At 41.0% G+C, this 22170-nt stretch overlaps 2 protein-coding genes across 3 annotated transcripts in view; both read left to right on the top strand.

The window, feature by feature from the left end:
• The window catches only part of IPO11 (importin 11), a 71103-nt gene that overhangs the window by 36294 nt on the left and 12639 nt on the right, over positions 1-22170 (top strand). Inside the window, exons 22-27 of the mRNA XM_081880819.1 lie at positions 1892-1971; positions 3820-3900; positions 6328-6423; positions 9747-9860; positions 11199-11320; positions 20227-20322. Of these exons, the coding sequence (XP_081736945.1) occupies positions 1892-1971; positions 3820-3900; positions 6328-6423; positions 9747-9860; positions 11199-11320; positions 20227-20322 (589 nt within the window). The remainder of the gene's footprint in view (positions 1-1891; positions 1972-3819; positions 3901-6327; positions 6424-9746; positions 9861-11198; positions 11321-20226; positions 20323-22170) is intronic.
• Positions 11718-17205, top strand: LRRC70 (leucine rich repeat containing 70). 2 transcript variants are annotated; one of them, XM_081880755.1, is made up of 2 exons: positions 11718-12775; positions 13260-17205. In XM_081880755.1, the coding sequence occupies exons 1-2, from the start codon at positions 12736-12738 to the stop codon at positions 15179-15181; spliced, it is 1962 nt and encodes a 653-aa protein (XP_081736881.1). In that variant the 5' UTR covers positions 11718-12735; the 3' UTR covers positions 15182-17205. The 2 variants fall into 2 exon arrangements, with proteins under 2 accessions (XP_081736881.1, XP_081736882.1); XM_081880756.1 differs by having other exon boundaries at positions 11718-12893.

The following is a 22170-nucleotide window of genomic DNA, read 5'->3' as shown; positions in this document are numbered from 1 at the left end:
CCCAGGTTTTAGAGAAGTACCTTAGGGAGGAAAGGATCGAGCATGCTCAGTTATCCTGCAGTGCTTCCTGGCTGTTGGGAAAGGGGAAAACAGATGGCAAGAATGGAATGGAGTGTCGTGGAGGAGGACGTGGCTGGCTGAATAGAAAAGGGAATAGGATTGCTCCACACTGCAGCATTTCGCACCAGGTCCTCACTTCGGAAAATAACAACTTATTATTATTAATCCCCCGCCCATCTGGCTGGGTTTCCCCAGCCACTCTGGGCGGCTTCCAACAAAGATTAAAAATGCATTAAAACATCAGTCATTAAAAACTTCCCTAAACAGGGCTGCCTTCAAATGTCTTCTAAATGTCAGATAGTTGTTTACCTCCTTGACATCTGATGGGAGGGCGTTCCACAGGGTGGGCGCCACTACCGAGAAGACCCTCTAGATGGGCACACATAGTCATGACAATAACTCATCGAAATGTCGTCACCATAATCTATCATAGTGACAGTTTGAGTTGACAGTACAACCTTAAATAGATCCATGTAGGTAATGTGGCCTCCAGCCTGAAAATAGACAGGAAGCATAGTTCAGTTGTAGAGCAATATACATGGATAAAATCCCAAGTTCAGTCCTTGGCATCTCCAGGTCAGGTGGCAGGTAATAGGAAAGGCCTCTGCTCTACCCAGCATGGTGTAGTGGTTCAGAGCGGTGGACTCGTAATCTGGTGAACCGGGTTTGATTCCCCGCTCCTCCACATGCAGCTGCTGGGTGACCTTGGGCTAGTCACACTTCTCTGAAGTCTCTCAGCCCCACTCACCTCACAGAGTGTTTGTTGTGGGGGAGGAAGGGAAAGGAGAATGTTAGCCGCTTTGAGACTCCTTCGGGTAGTGATGAAGTGGGATATCAAATCCAAACTCTTCTTCTTCTACTCTTCTAAGACCCTAGAGAGCTGCTGCTGACCAGAGGAGATGGTCCTGGGATAGATGGGCAAAATGTCCGATCTTGCGTAAAACAATTTGCTAGTTCTCTAAATTCTAGAATTCTCTTTGGCTGCATTGCAAAGTCCTTCTGCAGCATAACTTTTTAGAAAGCTTTTAGTGCCATCCGGTTGGGTTGGTCTAGGAAAAGAGCTCTGATTTCAGTAAGCGTTCTGTTTTCCAGAGATCCAAATGAGATGTTCACAATTAGGTCTGCGCATTAACTCAGTTATCCAAACCTACTTGGCCTGCTTTGTATAAGCAAGTTAATTGGGTCACTTGGATCAGTAGTTTGGAAAACCACCAGCGAGTAGCTGAGTTCAGCAGTTGAGTCTGGCACAATGTTGTTCTTTCACTAGAATTAATAGTTTGCTGCTGTTGCTCACCAGCAAACTCTCCCTCATGGGCAGTTGTACAGTTTTATGTGTGCTTTCCAGCGGTAGCTGATGAAAGGAGGAGAATGCTCTTTGCACATTGCAGTTACAAACTAGACTTGAGAAAGTAGCAGTTATCATGAGATACTTTTCACATGAACATTAACAAGAAAGTTTTTTTATTCATCCTGCTGAACTGTGGCTGTAATCGTAATGTAACAGCCTTTCTGTTACATTAGTCCAAGGTACCAATTAAATTGTAAGTGAGATTTATGCACTTATTTCTAGGGCACCAAAAACTCATTTTAAACAATATATATATGTTTAGGTTTCTGATTAATTGACTTCAGAGCTTGTCACTTGGATGCTCGGAGTATGAGTGGAGAACCTTAGGTCTATAATTTTTCATGTGAACATAAATATGCATGGGTGATGGTAGAATACATTATAAGAAAAAAATACAGATAAATACAGTGTGTTATAATATTTGTTAAGGTGGTTTAGACTGTGGCAAAGATCCTAACATGATGTGATGTTTATTTTTTGTAGAACTAAGTTCGGAAAACCTCAGAACCTGCTTTAAGATCATCAATGGCTATCTCTTTCTATCTCCATCTGAATTTCTTCAGGTATGTATAAAGTAGGATTCATTGTTACATATTCTCTGAAACTCTAAGCACAGTTTTGCTTTATTTATGGTAGCTCACTGTGCCGGCCAACTTTGCTTTTAGGCAGAGTGAGCACCTCAAAACTGTCTAGGACTATATTCAGAAATAACATAAAGTCAAACCATAGTTTGGAATTATATCTGAACCTATACTGACTCACAAAGCATGGTTTGCAGGAAGCTTCCAAAGCAGGATATCAAAACATGGTTTGAGGCTGGTGTGTTTGTATGGTTTGTTGTTTTTGAGTGAGTGAATTTATGAAATGCTCAGCAAATGGAAAATCATACAAGTAGCACTAAACCATGGTTTGCCTGCTCTGCACCTGGAAGATCAGCATCAGTTTTAATACATTGCCCACTGCAATTGCTTTATTTTTAGCTCTGTCAAATTGTTTCCAGTGAATTGGTGGTGATCGGAGTCGGACTAAAAGAAAAATAATTTGGAATAGTTGAATTAAATCACACCAGACAAATGATGAAAATGTGTGGATGTAGCAGTAACTGAAATATAATAATAAAATTAACATACAGATGGAGCATAGGTGAGTTAGTCATGGATAACTTAAGTCCATATACTCTGAGTATGATTTAGTATTTTTAACTTTCTGCTGTTTCACAAAATTTATATACTGCCAGATTGTAACAAAACATCTAAGAAATATTAAAATTACCACTAAACCAGGTAAACAGTTAAAAATAATTAAAATCAGCAGTAAGCTAAAAAGATTAAGACACATCAACATTTATGCGTCTCTAGATAGACCTGCCTAAACAGAAATGCTTTAAGCAGGCACTGAAAAGAATACAGCTTAGTAGGATACCCATCTATATGATAAAAGCATCTGTGTACTATTTGCACAGCCAATTAAGTATTTTATTATTTTGTTGATTAGAATGGATGATTTGCTTGAAAACAAAATCTTTGTACCTGAGTGCCTTTGTTCCTTCTGTTAATTACTGCTGCTAATGATTCCTCATATTTATAGTTATGGCGCTAACTTTATCAACAACAGGCTGCCCCATAAAGCTTTTGTTTTAATTTGGGGGAAGCATATAATGCCATCTTTTCAAGTACCGTACTTTATCATAATATCATCAGGATTTCTGACTGCAGACTCCTCCAGTTTCAAAATCCCACTGCACATGGGAAACTTAGAGGTGGCAATTGAAGCTTGGAGCTCAGCTTGCTATGAGCATGGGCTAATGATGATCATAGGTGCTAGTGTTTCTCAAATGGTAAAGCATTTTCAGAAGATGATGATTTTCAGGTACTTCCTGCCAGCCCTGCCCCCCACAAAAAATATCTTCCTGGCTGAATTAGGATACTGGAGACGCACAAATTTCCCAGGCAGGTACTGGGCTTCCTTCTGTAGCCCCTTCTCCCATTGCTCACTCTGGAGCAGTGTGCAATGCAATATGAAGGAATGACCAATATAACTTGTGTGTTCATCATGGAAGAGTATTCGCTGTTCAGGTATGGGTCTCTTTGAGTCAGAGTTGTAGTAAGTCAAAGCTCTTAGTTCTTGAACAATTTCTAAGCCTGAGATTATATTCAAATCAAATGGAGAAGGAACACCTACAGTTGGTAACAGGTAGTTATTATGATTATCTTTTCTTCAACGAGTTCAAGATGGCATACATGGTTCTCCTCATTTTCATCCTCACAACAACTCTGTGAGGTCAGTTAGGATGAGAGATAACAACAGCCCCAAGGTCATTTGTTCATGTGAATGTCAGTCTTTTTGAAGTATAAGACTGATTACAGAATTGTGCATGGTGTGTGTATTGATTTGTGCTATTTGCACTTTAGGTCTATGCAGTGGAACTTTGCAAATCGTTTTGTGAGGTCTTAAAAGATATCAACATGGATGGTCAAGTTCAAGTTCTGAAGGTAAAGGGTTAATTTTCCAGTTTATTTTTAAAATATGTTTATGTTCAAGAACAGCCAAAATTACGGTGTGTGCACATTTGTTTTGTTCTATTTTCATGTCTGATTTTGTAGAATTTTTAAATAGTACAAGAATGAATTGCTTATAGTGCAGTAATTATACTACACAATTGAATCTGCTTATGAGTTTAAATTTTACTGCTGCTGGGATGTAACAAAGTTTTAAAACATTAAATTTTCCTCTAGTAACTTCATTGAATATTAATGAACAACCTTGGTGAAGACTTTACTCTTTACTTGGTGAAGTTTATTGTTTTAGGGGAGGGGTGGGAAACGTTTGACCCTCCAAATGTTCTGCTCTGCAACTCCCGTCAGCCTGAGCAAGCAAGGCCAGTGGCCAGGAATGATGGGAGTTGTGGTTCAGCGGCAGCTGGAATGCCAGAAGTCCCTCACATCTGTTCCTAGGCATAGGTAGGCACTTACAGTTACAGTCATATACTATGTGTACTCATATTTCCAAATAAAAGAAGGCATCTATTTGGGGAAGGGAGTATTCAAAGAATTTAGCTCCAAAGGCAAGAGCAAGGGAGGAAAAAACCCTCTTCCTTCTAAAATTATTTACAATAATTTATAAGCTGCTGAATCAAAGACTCTCTAAGTGGAGTATTTAGAATAGGTACACACCATATGATTATGTTTCCAGATAGGCTTGCCAAAACAAATATGTTTTTCCCCCACAAGGATTCCTGTGTAATGTTAACTATAATATTAAGAATAATATTAAAAATTCTCTTTTTATGAAACCTGTAAATATTTTAATGGGAACTTTTAATGGAAACAATTCAAGCTTCAAGCTGTTGAGGATACAGCAGCTACTGCTAAAAGCTTTTGTTGTCGTTATTGGATGTAAATGGTAATATGTTGAGCATGTGTGTATTTTCTAGGAAACCAGAGGGAGACAATTGGAGGATGTTAATTAAGATGTTGGAATAGTGCTATTATAGCTTTGCAAATTAGATACTTTTATTAGGATATCTTACTGCAATACTTATTCAATCTTTGTTGTGACTACTAATAATGGAATTTACATAATCACTCCTGTAAAAGTCGGCAAGCAATTAATTTTTCACAAAGCAGTGACAGCAGTCATGATCTTTGTGAAATTTATTGTCTGTGGAAACATAAGTTTTTGAATCATTTCACATGAAACTTGAATAAAGGCATAAAATTATCACCCCTATTATACTCTATTTTTGTATTTTTTGCCGGTTTTAGTGCTTTATATTAATGGTTTTGTTGTAAAGTTTTATAACATTTATGTTGCTACAATATATATGAATACAGCACTTACTATATTTTTCGCCCTATAGGACGCACCGGCCCATAGGACGCACCTAGATTTTTTTTTGGGGGGGGGGGAATAAAGAAAAAAAAAAATTTCCCCCCCCCCAGGCCCGGGGCTGGAGGCGGGGGAAGCCCGAGCTTCCCCAGCCCCCAGAACGGGAGCCAGAGCGATGCCGAAGCTGCGCGTAGCTTCTGCACTGCTCTGAGAGCTTCGGCATCGCTCTGGGAGGTTCGCGCAGCTTCGGCATCGCTCTGGGAGCTTGCCGGGCTGGAGGGATAGCTTCCTGAAGCCTGGAGAGCGAGAGGGGACGGTGCGCACCGACCCCTCTTGCTCTCCAGGCTTCAGCGAAAGCCTGCATTCGCCCCATAGGACGCTCACACATTTCCCCTTCATTTTTGGAGGGGGAAAAGTGCGTCCTATAGGGTGAAAAATACGGTAGGTTTTTTTTTTTAATATTATGAGGTATAGAAATGATATGTGTTTTGTGTGTGTATGTGTAAATATATAGTCACACATATATTACTAAATAAAAATATGTGGCTGCTATAGATGGTGGTCTGCTATCTTTCACACCACTCTGATAACATCCGTTTTCTCACATTCTCATTTCAGGGTAAAGACCATTTCTGTTGCTTAAACCGAAACAGCTCATTCTGAGTAGTATGCAAGTTTTAAAATAGCCTAATCATCTTTGATCACTAAGTGTAAACCACAGCCACTTAGAGCAATGGCTCTTGGGCATTGTGAATGTGCTTGTGTATGTGTGTGTTCTCTCCTCGCACTCAACTTAATTCAATATTTCCTATTTTAATCAAACTAGACCTTTCTGCTAGTAACATAGCAGCAAGCTTTGGTTTCATTAAAATCAAAAGTAATTAATTCAACCGTGCATGTGAGAGGAGGAGGAGGAAGAAGGAGAGAGCACAAATCCCCTTGTCAACACAGACACAGAGAAATGTGGGTACAGATAAGAAAATACATCTTATTAGTCATTCCACCTTTTCTTCCTGTTGACTGAACCAGGAATTATATATGATCATTTACTTGAACTGCTTTATAACCAAAATCTGTGTCATGTCTTTCAGGTGGTAGAAAATGTCCTCAAAGTCAATCCACTGTTGGGCCCTGAAATGTTTCAACCTCTTTTGCCATCTGTGTTTCAGGGAATTATAAATGGGGAGGTAAGAATTTCTTATTCGTGGCAAATGTATCTATCTATCTTTTTTGAAAGTGACATATATCTATAATGGCTTTAAGAAAGAAACATGTATATGTGTAATCGTAAGTGGAATGTTTCTTTGAAACATCCACCAACAAATTGCCAAAGAACAGGAGCTGAGGTGATCCTCTTTTTACCCTATGTGCAAGTTTGAAGGTGCCTGGCGCAAAATGCCCCACACTTATCTTTCTGAAATTCAGCAAAATTCACAAAGGGGCTACCATTCTTGCTAATTTCATCCAATTAGGCCAAGGGCCAGCAAACTTTTTCAGAAGGGCTGGTCCACTGTTCCTCAGACCTTGTGGGGGGCCGGACTATATTTTGAAGGGGGGAAAAATGAATGAATTCCTATGCCCCACAAATAACCCAGAGATGCATTTTAAATAAAAGCACACATTCTACTCATGTAAAAACACACTGATTCCCGGACCGTCCATGGGCCGCATTTAAAAGACGATTGGGACGGATCCGGCCCCCAGGCCTTAGTTTGCCTACCCATGAATTAGGCCAATGCTTCAGATTTTTCAAAACTCCAAAACAGGATCCAACAGAATATTTTCTTTTGTGCACACTCCTGCTGGAAAGTTCACCATGCTGCTGTTAGCCCTCTCTTAGCCCTTTAAGGCCAAGGAAAACTGCCACAGTAGCAATCTTGCTACCCCTCCTGGTAGTGTTGTTTATTTCTGGCAGTATGTGGCTTCCAGAGCTCAGCAGAAAACAGCAATGCAACGATACTCTGACTGTTGCCAAATTGCATCTGAAGATATGGCTACTGCCTTAAACCCAAAATAATATTAGCAGGTAGTATCATAGAAGGGACCCGGAGGGTCATCTAGTCCAACCCTCTGCAATGCAGGAATCCTGCTCACAGCCACCCCTGGGTCAGCTTGAACCACCAACCTTCTGGTTAACAGCCAGATGCACTGACCCGTTGTGGTACTATTATTATATATATAAAAAATGCTTCTTGCAATCCTAACATTTTTCTGGGCATATGTTCCCTTGAATTGGTCCCAAGTAGGCATGGATAGGATTGCACTGCTACTGTAGATTATTTCCTATACTAATTATGGTTTTATTTTTAATATATTTTTTACAGAAACCCTACTTAACATTCACTGGCATAATAAGAGAAATTACAATTTACAGTATATTGTGTGTTAAAATGTAGCTCCAGATAAAGTGTTGAAGAGATAATTTTTTGTCTGCATTTGAGTTCTTCATGAAAGAGGGTGGGTTTTTTTTAAAACCCATGAAAGAGGGTGGGTTTTTTAAAATATAGATATATATGCATGCTATACTAAAAATTATACTTTCTCATGCTGTTTGGAAGGTATTCCTGCTTCTCCAGGAAGCACATACCCTGGTGTTGCCTTGGACTTAGCAAAGCATTTGGCTTTTCCTAAAATTCTATAATGAAATACTTCCTGAAGGATAGACATTATCCTTTCCTGTGATTAAAAACAGGAAATTGCAGCAATTCCTATTGTTTTAAAGAAAAAGAAATTGAGCCAAAAGGGTGCCTTCACACAAGATTATTTTGATTTCTTATTTGAAATTTCACATCCCATAATTGAAACCATATACTTGTAATTTTGGTTCATTTTTTGGTTGGGATTAGTTTTTCAAATGCAGCAGAACTACTCTTTCTTGTTTAAAGGGTTTTCAATCACTTCTCTGCTAAGCTGTTTCATAGCCCATTTTTCACACTCCAAATGCAACGTCCTCAAATAGCCCGTAGTTGATAATAGGACGTGTTAAAATAACATAATTTAACACATCTAGTGATTGTTTTTTCAGCCATTTGTGTCACTTCACTACACTGTTCCATACAATCTTGGCAATGAGAAGTGTTACCACTGAGAATAGCAACAATGAGCTACTTGTTGGATTAATAGCACTTTTTTAAAGTAGAGGGGGGAAGCCCTGGTTTATTAGATGGTGAAAACCTAACTGTTATCCATCTTCTTCATCTCCAAAATGGAGAAGGAGGCAGAATAATATACATTCCAGCTATAATGTACACTCACCAGTGATGAAAAATTTTGCTTATGCAAAAACGGTCTAAGTTTCTTTTGCTTATAATTCTATCTTCCTCCAGCCAGGGGTGCTGTTGTATAAATCTCATACTCACTGATGAAATTCAGTACTTCTATCTCATATCTGAAGTTTTGGAACAAACTTTTCCTAATGATGTGTACAATGTCAGAAGCAAACTTTGTAACTATTCTGCTTGGCCTTTAAATGCAATAACATTTCCTTGGAAGTTTATATGTAACCTATACTTTCAGTTATCGTTGCTGTCAAGTAGTATATTGCAATCCAGAGTGTGCACAGTGCCATTAGCAATAGTGTTATGGGAAGAGAATAATAATAATTATTATTATTTATTAAATTTGTATACTGCCCTTAATCCAAAGACGACAGGGCGGTTCACAACATAAAAATACAAAATGAAAACACTGAATATCTAATGTGAACAAAACCAAAACCAAACCCATAACCTTCTCTCCCACAAACACATTTAAAAAGCCATAGAAGGTTAATCATCCAGAGGCCTGGTTAAAGAGAAGCGTTTTTGCCTGGCGCCTGAATATATGTAATGAAGTCTCCCTGCGGAGAGCATTCCACAAATGGGGAGCAACCACAGAAAAGGCCTGTTCTCATGTTGCCACCCTCCAGACCTCTCACAGACACGCACAAAGAAGGGCCTCAGAGGATGACTAGAAAAGAGATACAGAAATCTGTAGTTACCAGTGAATTTCTGTGATGGACTAAAGCTAGCAGGACTAGGAAGGCAGTCTCCTGTGCTTAGATATGATGGGAGGAGAAGGACCCTCTTCCCATGAGCCCTAGGCACTGCAATCCAAAGTAGCATGGCAAAGGGCAAACTGGATGGAATGCCGTACAAAGATAGTTCAGTGCTTTGGTTGTGCTATAGTATTTTTCATCTCCAGTTTCCAGCATTGTATGTGCCTTTCATATCCAGTAGTTGGGATTGTCTGCCAAATAGGAAGGATGTGGCTGCCTACTTTATCTCACAGGGTATTGTTTGAACATCAGTGACAGTATTTCAAGTTAGTGTTTACACAGCTAAACTGTGCTATTTGCTTAAAATAGGAAGTGATTTGATTATAATAGATGCCCATGCATGTTTATTGGTGGTGTGCTGTTGGATTTCTAACTTGTTTGATTGTTCTCTTATTCATTTTCTGCAGTACGCTTTTATCATGTTTATATTTTTCTGCCTGATAGGAAAGCTAAGATTAACTGTTTTCATTTCAGAGGTACCCAGTTGTAATGTCTACTTACTTGGGAGTCATTGGTAGAGTCTTGTTGCAAAATAAAAGTTTTTTCTCATTGCTTCTGAACCAGATGGCATGTGAGTCTGGCCAGGAGGTAAGCCCTTACATTTTACAATGTTGAATTAGTTTTATATGCAGGACATAAGTTGGTTGTACAAATCATATTTCCTTCTGCCACATAACCTCTCTGGGTCCTTCTATTTTGTACTGCATTTGTTCATAGCTATGAACCATAGCTTTCTGAGTCTTCTGGTTTGAGGAGGATGGAGAAATATCCTGAGTGCATGCCATGGGCTTTTTAAGACTTTGAAGCTAAAAGCAGAACATCACATTGCTTCAAGACACCCAAGTCTACAGTTTTAGTGCTTAAGGATCAAATAATCAGACCACTTCTGATTACTCATCCTTGTCTTGGATGTGCGATCCTGGTCCATTTATATTAGCAAAGCTCTTTCCTTCTGATGGTAGACCCTCGTGCCTCATTGGAGGCTGTTCCAGAGGGTTTTCAGTGTTCAAAGGGAGGGGGTTTCAGAGATGTGGGGAGCTGCCACTGAAAAGCCACATTTATGCAGAATACCACCCACAATTACTTTGATTCAAGCTACGGCTCAATATAGGTAGCTATTTATTCAACAAAAATGTCAGTAATAGCACCTGGAGTCTTTAATAAGGTAATTGGAAGTATCATTCAGCTGCAGATAAGGAGACATCTGTGTTCACTTTCCCTTTTTAAAAGATCACCATGACTTTTTTAAAAAAATAAATAAATCATATGGTTCCCAGCTAAGTTAAATTAATTTTAATAGCAAACAATATTCTGTTAAAGCAAGTGTTTTCTGTGTGATGCTGACAAATGGCTGGCTTGTTAATTTTCTACTATTTCTATCCAAGGAAATCAAGTTTCATGTAGCAAGGGATACCCTTAAAGATAAATGTTTTGCGCTGCTTAGCAATCCCATTATAGTCAAATAAATGACAAAATTGAATTCGTTTTTTAAATTGATTTCATAGTGGATAAATATACAATCATATGAAGCTACCGAAAATAAAGGATTTTACAAAGTCCGTGTTGGCATCCCCTTTTGCTATAGAGCTGATTCAATGGAGTTTTGTTTGAACTTATCCTTGTGAAATGGAACACTGATATTTAACACAATTGTGTGTGTGTGTGTGTATACATGCACACCCAAACACCAGTTATCATTATATATTTATATACATGTGTGTATATGATCATCCCAGTTATAGAGTTAGAATGTTATGCAAAAAACTTTACATCCAAGTTAATCACTTAGGCTTGTCATAGTAACAAGAACTTCTGTATAAGAAATCATACTTTTTCATTTCTACCCACCAGTTGTAAAATAGCTAAGTAGTTTGATTACCGTATTGCTTATAAATAAGATTTTCATCAATCTATTGTTTTTTCTAGCCTCACCAGCTCCTTGGTCACATGATTGAAATGTGGGTTGACCGCATGGACAATATAACTCAGCCAGAGAGGAGAAAACTTTCAGCTTTGGCATTACTTTCCCTTCTGCCATCGGATAATAGGTAAGCAAAATTTTATATTGCCTGGAGTTCCAAACAGCAATGCTCCGTGTCATATCGTATACTACTTTTGGAATCAGGTTCAAATGCATAGGAGGTTACTGTACCAGAAATACATAAAAGGCCTCTTGGTGTGGAATCATAGAATTGTAGAATTGGAAGGGACCACGAGGGCCATCTCTTCCAACCCCCTGCAATGCATGACCCTAAAATTAAGAGTTTCATGCTCTACCAACTGAACTGTCCTACTGGCTACTTGCATGGTTCTTAGCATTTTGGCTTCTTATTTATTTAAATGGGCCTATTTAAATGTCTTCTCTTTCTCTAAACTTTTGACACAGGCCGTCCTTTAATTGCTCAAAGAAATAAAAGGTTCTGTCAGTGCAATAAAATAGTCTGCGGGCCGGATCCAGAAGGCAATTGGGTCTGATGAAGCCCCCGGGCCTTAGTTTGCCAACCCATGCCCTGAAGTCTATTTGTCTGCTTCTTCATCATACTGCTTGCAGTGCTTCTCTCAGCTAAATGTATTAGCTGGAGTGATGTTACAACTTTATTATAACCCCACCTTCCAATGTGCCTACAGATTTGGGATATGGGTGGCGATTTGTTTTGTTTTGAAGTCATTTCATCTTATAAAACCTACAGATACTGCGTTAGATCTTCTGCTGATTTGCCAGGTTCTTTTCTAAGCCCTAATTCCTATTGGAAAGAGGGATTCACACATATCTATTTGCTATTATAGCTCAAAAGCCTCTGCTCACTCCCCAAGGACCACTTACAGTAAATTTTATGTAATAGCACCGAGAGCTTATGGTACATTTTAGCTAGTAGCACTTTGATATCTTACCTTTTCTATAAATTAGAAATTGTTTCTTTTACAACAGTGTGCCCCATAAGGCAATTTATTAAGTCTCTTCTGCTGCACATTTCCACATTGGTCACCTGAGGCTCTTCCCTGTGTAAAAAATGTTTGTGCTCCAATAAAATACAGATGAAAAAATGTTTTACTCAGTATAAAACAAGTACTGTTTGAACGACAGTATTTGATTTGGTGGAATAATACTTTTAAGTGCTGGAGACAACTTGAGAGCATTGTCTTTTTCTTTCCTGTGAACAGTTGCTTTTACTGGTTATAAACTAGTTATAAACACATCACACATTACATTGTTTTTATACTTAAATTAGCTTAAGCACATGCAGTCTTTATTATACACAGTCATATAAAGCAAATACGGACTATTATCAGCACCGTGGGAAGACAGATAAATAAATCCAACTGATTTTTAGAGGAATGATTCCCCCCACCCCAACAGTCCTTCAGAACTGCAGATAAAATAACTTCCTGTCTCTCAGTTTCCTGTATCCATGGTAACTTTATTTTAACCAGTCATTGTGGAGGAGCCATTGGGGAAGAGTAGATGTTTCCTGTAGGAACAGTTGCAGAACCTGCAACAAAACGTAAGAAACTAGCCCGTTGTCTAGAAAGTTCTTAAACTCCAGCATATGCATGTACTAATACTTTTACTGTGGTACAGAAGAAGAAATTTTAGCTGATAAAATGAGCATCACATTCTAGGTGAGAACTATTTTGATATACTTTAAACTTGGAACAGTAAAAGTGACATTAAAAGTTTAAGAAGTTACCAGTGGGATGAATTTAAGTGGGATGGCTCATTAAAAAGTTGTTAAGGAGCTTCTATCTCTGAAAGCTGTTATTTTTACATTACTTTTAAATTTTAACTGGTGAGATTGTTAAACCATCTTGTTTATAACCATCTTATAAACTAATAAATTGTAGACATAGTTACAAGCCAGAGAACAATAGTATAAGAGACAACATTCACAAAATAGTAGAAATAACATTATAATATTGCATGCTTTTATCATAATGAAATCGGAGAGTTTTGAATAAGCATTTTAAAACTTGTCTCCCTCCTGATAGCACAATCAAAGATGACGGGAAAACTCAAAATCTGGGATATGTGTCAACTTCACCCCTTTGAGTTGTTTTGGAATTCTCTTCATTGTTTATTTCTGTTGCTGATCCAGGATATACTTTGCTGTCCATCTGTTTGCCAGCAGTGTAGAGGCAGACAAGCTGACTGCCGTGATTCAGGTCTTTCCATTGTTCCAAAGAATTTCCCACAACATACCGTATTTGTATATTTAAGTGGGAACAACATATCACACCTAAATCCAAATGAACTGAAAGGCCTCCGGCAACTCGCTGTGCTACACCTGGATAATTCTAGCATTTTATATGTGTACCCAAAGGCATTTTCTGAACTTAAGAAATTGTGGTACCTACGTCTGAATAATAATCAAATAAAACACTTGGATCCTGGAACATTTGAAGGACTTTCAAAGCTTCGCTCTTTATACCTGCAGAATAATGAAATAGCTTTTGTTCGCAAGGGATTATTTCGTGATCTTGCTTCAGTTCAATATCTGATGCTGCAAAGTAATCGTCTCAGGATTGTTGGCAGTGGCATTTTTGTCGGCATGATTAGTCTTCGGATTCTTAACCTAGCGAACAATAAGATTTCGTGGATATCACACTCGGCATTTTGTCACCTTGACAACCTTACATGTTTGTACCTTGACGGTAACAATTTAACACGTGTGCCGTCAAATGCATTTGCTGCATTGAGCAATCTTGAAAGACTTTCATTGTCACATAACCCGATTGGATCAATACCTCCCTTTGCATTCAGAGGACTTGACAAGCTTCAATATCTATCTCTAAAAAGTGCCAAAATAAAAGCTATCCATGTGAATGGCTTTACAGGTCTAAGTAATCTTAAAAAGCTACTTTTGAGCAATAATGATTTGCAAAACATCAATTCCAGTACCTTTGCACTGTTGGAGGAGTTAATGTTTCTGCAACTTGATAGAAACAAAATAATCAATATTGCAGATAATACATTTGAAAAAATGGGATCCTCTTTGAAGATACTGAACCTAGCATTTAATAATCTTACAGACTTGCATTCTAAAGTGCTTAAGCCTTTGGTCTCTTTAACTCACTTACAGGCAAATCACAACCCTTGGAATTGTGGCTGCAGATTACTTGGGCTAATTAACTGGCTAACATCTTCTTCCATCTCTATTAAAATTCGTTGCCAAAATCCTTCCTATTTGCATGGAAGGCACTTGAATTATGCCAACTGGGGTTTGGTTGCAAACTGTTTCAACACTACCACAAGACCTGGAATATTCAGGAACATAAAGCCAGCAGGTATCCATCAAAGTACCACTACTTTATTGATGAGATCGGAAAACCCCCCCTCAAGCAATGCAGTTTATGAACATTCAAAGGATGTGGAAGCAAATACAGTTACATTATGGGCAGAAGTGCCGACCTCATCAGCTGCTCAAAATCTGGATGGAACCCATTCCAGTAGGAAGCTGAGACAGGCAGCTATAGTGTTCTCAGTGCTAACGGTGCAAATACCAGCGCAGAATATACCTGTTAATTTGACCATGGAAGAAAGCAGAGCATCTCCACCAGAATCTACTTCTGTCTCCTTGAAAACATCTCTAATCTGCACACAGCAGGTCGAGAAACTACATCAGGCATTTGACATTTTATTAACCTTTTTTATTTTGGCCTGTGCTGTGATCTTCTTTTTGATCTACAAAATCATTCAGTTCAGGCAGAAGCTCAAAGAGCAAAATGACTCTGACAATGGAATAGAATACTATGGCTTTTATCAAGCTGGAAGCTACAGCATAGCGGATCCAACTCAGCCTGTACCTCAGCACTCACTGGGAAGTTCAGAACTGGACCACGGTCAGCCTCCTAAACCAGCAGCACTTCAAAGCCAAGCGCAGGTCATCTTATTTGAACATTCTGCATTGTAATATACTCGGCAGGGATTTTTGTGGCTGCATGTATGAAGTCTATAAACAGCAGCAGCGTGAGATATTTTGTAGATGAACTGTACGCCAGGGGAGGGGGAAATCTAGTCTGTTTTTTTCAAATATTGCCATATTTGCTGTCATAGCTTTTTTTTTGTATGAAACTTAAGTTTTTGTGTATTTGTGTGTGTACACATACAGACATGAGGGCCACTGCTTGCATCACCAACCCTGCTCCCCACCCCTTGTCAAACCCACCCACCCTCTAGACTTCACCAGCACTTCTTCACTCAGTACTAACCCATTAGACCAAGGCTCCAGCAGCATGGGCCACCTTTAACAGGCAGTCAGGGCAAGTCATCTGTCAATCACATAGCACAGGCATAGGCAAACTCTGCCTTCCAGATGTTTTGGGACTACAATTCCCATCATCCCTGGCCACTGGTCCAGTTTGCTAGGGATGATGGGAGTTGTAGTCCCAAACATCTGGAGGGCCGAGTTTGCCTATGCCTGACATAGCATACTGGGTGCATGATGGACAAGCGGGTTGCCCCACTTACCTGTCCAAATCCTGACACCAGTGGTTGAAAGCCTGACTCATGCTGATCCTTCCAAGCTTTTGTGATCCTCTCCAGCTTTTCTTTTTGCCCCCCCCCCCCGCAATGTTGGAGGTGCAAAGGAGTGTCAGCCCCACCTAATGCCCTTGCGAATCCTCCCATGTGAGACTTCACCAAGCCTTCCTTGCCCCTCTCCCCAGTTAGATCTTTTTCCATGAGGAGGAGGGGACAGCGGCAAGTGACCCAAGCGAGTTATAGAGGAATAGTTATGGCAGGCTGGGGCAACTCCATCCTGCTTCCCTGCTGCCCATTGAAACAGCTCCCACGAGGTGGGCAACAGTGGTGGCTGCCCTAGCCTGTAATGACTGTAACCTCTACTGCATGCCTGGGCTGGTCACTGCTGCTGTGAAGGCCTGGCAGCTCTCAGAAGGCTGTTGTCACACTGTAGCTTCCAGCGCCATCTGTCTGCCACCAAGCTAACTGCTGCATGACAACAGCCTTAGCCAAAAATATCATGGGAGATATAGATTTCCATTTTGTTCTGTCTGCCTGTGGAACATCATTCCTCAAGAACTAACTTTGCACCCCTATGTGTTCAGCCACCTATATCAGATGTTAAGTCCTTATCTATCAGGATCTTAAGAGTTTTCAAATATTTATTTGTATTAAATGATTCATAGGAGCACTATAAGGCTACTTACAATTGAGTAAGTAAAACTGAACTGTAGCTGGCAGCATCATGAAACTCAGTTACTTGTAGAACTAAATAGCTTTTATCGGGGAGAGACTGTGAGATAACAGCAACATTGTAATGCACCATGCTACTCAACAGAGCGCAGCGGTCTAACAGGATAGGTATGTTTGTTCTAATGAACTGTTTTATGTGTATTTAAAGTGTGTCGCCAATGTATCAACTGCCTGCATTTTCCCCATGATGGATCTTTGTCCTGGATACATAGACAGAACTAACTAAAGTTAGAAATTCATAAGAAAATCTGTTGATATTGTAAGAAATACTATGTTTTGCAGTTTCTTGTATCACAAACTGAAGATATTTTTTGAGAGGTGCATTTTATCCTTGGAACTTATTAAACTGCAGTTGCTGGAAAAAATGTTTAAAAGTTAAACTGCAGTTGCTGGAAAAAATGGAATGGGAGAGCAACATCCTAGCACATATTTGTGTAGAGAGCTGAAAGAGCCAGTGCCAGCATGGTTGTTTGTGATAATGGGATTCCATTCCAAATAGATGACATGAATCTTTGCAATGAATTATGATTTGGTAGAGTAACTTAATTACCATTGACTCTGTAACTGTTGTTTGTTAATCAGATGGGTAAAGTGGATTAGGTAATTATAGCATCCAAAAATTATACTCAGATTGCCTTGACAACATGAAAAACTTGTGTGGCTACCCACTCTGTTTTCAGAAGGGCCCATGTACATGTCTGTCGTTGCATAAATTGAGTCGTGATTCCTGCATTTGAGCTAGATGAGTTGAGCTAGATGACGGTTGGAGCTGCCTCCCAACTCTATAATTCTGTGATCTGCTGGACAGTTAAGTGTGCAGACCTGTTTTCTGTGATCTTTCCAACTCCCTTTGAGGTGGAAGAATCACAACAATGAAATACATTCAAGATATCAATATACACATAACACCAGAAGAGCAGTGGTGGGCCTGTTAATACAAAATGCATTACTACATTTGAGGCAAGCCAGCACATATTTTCAAGCAGATCTGACAGTTCCTTTCCAAAAATGAAAGACACCTATCTGTACTACTGTACTGAGAGTATCTCAATCAGACCTGAGTGTGCAAACTTAACTACATAAAACCAGTTTTGTCTTGGAAGTATTTCAGAGTTGATTTTTCAAGGTTGCCGGCAGCATTCCCTAAATCATAGAAACCCGAATTCAAAGACTTATACAGTGGTACCTCGGGTTAAGAACTTAATTCGTTCTCGAGGTCCGTTCTTAACCTGAAACTGTTCTTAACCTGAAGCACCACTTTAGCTAATGGGGCCTCCTGCTGCCGCTGCACCACCGGAGCACGATTTCTGTTCTCATCCTGAAGCAAAGTTCTTAACCCGAGGTACTATTTCTGGGTTAGCGGAGTCTGTAACCTGAAGCGTCTGTAACCCAAGGTACCACTGTATAGGAGAAGAGGATCAAGCTTAATTGGTTAGAGTGTGGTGCTGATAACACCAAGGTTGCAGGTTCTATCCCCATATGGGCCAGCTGCATATTTCTGCTTTGCAGGGGGGCTGGACTAGATGATCCTCAGGATCCCTTCCAACTCTGCAATTCTATGATTCTACTGCTACTCCACCCAGAATCCTCTACACATCACTGACCCTAGCCTTCTGATCAACTTATATAATGCTACGGTGTGCCTTGATCAAGGTGTATTCAGAACCAAAATATTCGGTTGTTTAGCACTAGGAACCGATTGATACTTTTAAACATTGTTTGGCTGAACACAAACCTCCTTGTGATCAGGAACCCTTCTAAAGGAAGCTTCTAGGTGCACTTAGAAACTCTCTTCAAACCTTCCTACTGAACCTACGAAGGCCTGAAGTCCAGCCATCATGTGGGAACACAGGGGTTTTTTGTGCATGCCACTGCTCCCTATTTAAGCCCTCATGTGTTTGCTCAAATACCCAAATAGGGCTACAGTTCTCCTCTCCTTATATGTTTATTTTAAAGCATTTTTACTCCATCTTCAGCTGAACTGGCTCTCTCACAATAAATAAAAGCAGGGCTGCCTCTGCCTCCAGTCTCGTGATCTAAAAGGCACGACCCCAAAGGGAAAGGGGATGTGAAAGAAAACAAGCAGACCTCGAGCACCAGTTCTCAAAGTTAAACACTAGTTCTTATAATGGCCATCTGGAATGGAAACAATTCACAGAGAGGACGTCAGTAAAGTTCATCTCCCTAATCTCCACTAAATAAATGTTTCTGTGATATACAGGCAGTGACCATTTCACGCAGGGGTTCTGCTCTCTTACAGAGCCAGATTTCCCTGGAGAGAGGGATTGATTGTTAAACCACTTGGAACTTCAGCCCTGTGAGGCAAATAAGGGTCTTTTTAAACAACTGAGCACCCTTAGCAAGCTATAGTTCCCAGGATTCGTTTGTGAGAAGCCATGAGCGTTTAAAGTGATATGATACTGCTTTAAATTTATAGTGCTGGTGGACCCTTACACTGTAATCCTAACTATGGCTAGAAGAGTTTGGATTTGATATCCCGCTTTATCACTACCCTAAGGAGTCTCAAAGCGGCTAACATTCTCCTTTCCCCTCCTCCTCCACAACAAACACTCTGAGGTGAGTGGGGCTGAGAGACTTCAAAGAAGTGTGACTAGCCCAAGGTGACCCAGCAGCTGCATGTGGAGGAGCGGGGACGCGAACCCGGTTCACCAGATTACGAGTCCACTGCTCTTAACCACTATACCACACTGGCTCAGAAATCCTACTGAACTCAGTGGTGCCTACTCTTAAGTAATTGCACCCATAACCTGGGCTGTTGCTTTTAAAATGAAAGATTCTGGAAAATTCTGGAGGGGAAAATATGTTCTTGAGATTCATTAAAATTCTTATGCTTCTAAAAGTCACCATCTTCTTGCATTGAATTTTGCTTTTATATTCCCCTTCATTGGCGAAACCCCTGGACATGAAGGAAGTGCAAGAAATAAAAAAAGGTCACCTTTGCAGCAGCCATAATAGATACGAGAGATGGGATCCCAAGATGGGATCAGGCTGACAGATTAGGTCCTTCACATTCATTAATTCTGAGCTTTAACCACAAGTTGTGGACACTGAGCAACAATTTCAGAGATGAGTGTCTGCATCTTGAATTTAATTGTACGCAAGGCATACCAGTGCTATTACTAATTCAAGTTGCCACAGAGCAAGCCATGCATTTAAAGATTTTCCTCCGATCCACGGGGAAATCAGCACTTCAGATGAGGATTCCCTGTAAATTGATATTCAAGATCAGATCCTCAGTTATCGTTCCCGTCGATGGACTCCTCCATATAGCACTTGGGGCAGTGTACACATTTCATTTCTTCTGTTTTTAATTGGGTTCACATGCAGGCGTGACAGATGTTCGGTGCTGTCAGTTTTAACAGTAACTGCTTGGGGCAAGAGGATTGATTCCAGCCCACCCCCTTTCCTCCAATATGTGATTGGCACTGTCAGAGCTAACCACGCCAAACCTGTTTGGCAGGTAAATGCTTGGAGCCAGTTATTGGGGAGGGGGCTGTGCAAGTGTTGTTTTCCTGGTGTGTGTTCTCTCATTTTCCCTATGGCCAGTTTTGCAGTTGCCTACGAGGCAGAAACTACAGAAGTTTCTGTAGTTTGGAGTTGCTGCTTGCGAGTGTAAGCTCTAAATTAAAGGAAGTCGCTCTCCGGAGGTGTTCCCTTTAAAAAGTGCCGAGGAAATTTCCTGTTTAGTTAGTTGAGCTAAACCATTTTCCTGTTCTTTTCCAGTATTATCCAAGATAAATTTTGCGGCATCATAAACATTTCCGTAGAAGGGCTTCACGATGTCATGACTGAAGACACGGAAACAAGAACTTTCAAAGAGTTAAGTGAAATGCTTAATTTGTTTGCGCCTGCTGCATTTGATAAGCTGCCAAGATCATCTTGGCTCAACCTTGTTTACGAATGTTAAGATGAAATTTGTATGCTTTGATACTTAAAAGTGTGAACTAGTGTGGCTGTTCTAGATTGCCAATGCCTTAATAGAGGTTGGCTCACAAATGTACCGTATTTTTCGCCCCATAGGACGCACTGGCCCATAGGACGCACCAAGTTTTTTGGGGGGGAAATAAAGGGGAAAAAATTATTGTGAGGCCGGCAGCGGGGAGAAGCACTCTTCTCCCCGCCGCCCGCCTGCAGACCAGGTCCGGGGACAGCGGGAAGATGCGCTGCGCCTCCCAGCTGTCCCCGGAGCTTGCAGGGCAGGCAGCGGGGAGAAGCGCTCTTCTCCCCGCCGCCTGCCTGCAGACCAGGTCCGGGGACAGCGGGACGACGCGCTGCGCCTCCCAGCTGTCCCCGGAGCTTCTTGCGGGGCAGGTAGCGGGGAGAAGCACGCGTCTCCCCGCCGCCCGCCTGCAGACCACATTGGGAGACAGCGGGATGGCGGCGTTCTGCCTCCCCGCTGTCCCCCGACCTTGTGGGGCTGGCGCTGCGGCTCTCCTGAAGCCTGGAGAGCGAGAGGGGTTGGTGCTCACCGACCCCTCTCGCTCTCCAGGCTTCAGCGAAGGCCTGCATTCGCCCCATAGGACACACACATTTCCCCTTCATTTTTGGAGGGGAAAAAGTGCGTCCTATAGGTCGAAAAATACGGTAAGTACCGTATTTTTCCGTCTATAAGACACCTCCATGTATAAGACGCCCCCTATTTTGGAGGACTCCGATTTAAGAAAATGGGGAGAGATGTATCTGTGTATAAGACACCCCCAAATTTTTGACATTATTTTTTAGGGAAAAAACCTAGTCTTATACACAGAAAAATACGGTAATCATTTTGCATTCAAGTTTTCTATACAGCCATTGACAAATGTCCATATTTATGTGTGCATACTTTTTTGTACAGATGATCAAGACTTGTTTAATTTAGATCAACTTGCATTGGTATCATTGCTTATAAAGCCTGCTTAAATAAGCCTCTCATTTGGATTTACGGAACTGTATGCAATTATTGAAGGATTTTAAAGTAGGCAATTAGGAGCATAGATTTTTAGCTAATGTAGTGCCAACAAACCATTCCATCAGCACAAAGATTTATGCTTGCGTGGCAATTCCCGCCCCCTCCGACAGTTGGAGAAATAAAGACACTGTACACAGACTTTGAGGTTAATGGGCGTAAATGGCCACAATTTTATTGATTACAGGTAAGAGCGGTATTGGCTTTAGGCATTGGCCCTAACAGACTATCCGGTCTAACCGGGAAGGGATTAACACCGCCAGGGGGAGACCCCGAGATGCACATCCGTAGGCACTCCCCGAGGGGTGGCCGCTCGGGGGCGCGCTTTAGGCCCTAGCCTCCGTAGGTTTCGGATGAGGCGACGCCCCCCGGAGTCCTTTAACGAACTACCCTTCAAGACCTGGGGGAGGTGATGGCGTCCCTCCCCCCCAGCATCATTTGCATAACAATACCCCTGCCAATGCCTAACCGCCAGAACCGAGGAGTTGTGACGTTTTGCTACGCGGTGAGAGAAAGAGGGCGAGCCGGGGCTGCCCTGACCTTAAGAGGGACCCGGTAAGCCCGCCCCTTGCGCCAGCCGATTGGCTAGCGCCGAGGGAGATGAATAAACATGAAGAGGGGAATCCCGGTGGCCTCGCGGGGCTGACGCCGGCCCCGCGAGACTGTAGTTGGGGGCGTGAGTCCCGCAACCCCACCCCCTCTTGAATTCGGTAGTGGCTTTG

This window comes from Podarcis erhardii, assembly GCF_964252035.2.
Source record: "Podarcis erhardii genome assembly, chromosome: 11".
Classification (NCBI taxonomy): Eukaryota; Metazoa; Chordata; class Lepidosauria; order Squamata; family Lacertidae; genus Podarcis; species Podarcis erhardii.
The sequence above is the reverse complement of the archived record's forward strand: the minus strand, read 5'-3'. Positions and strand labels throughout refer to the sequence as shown.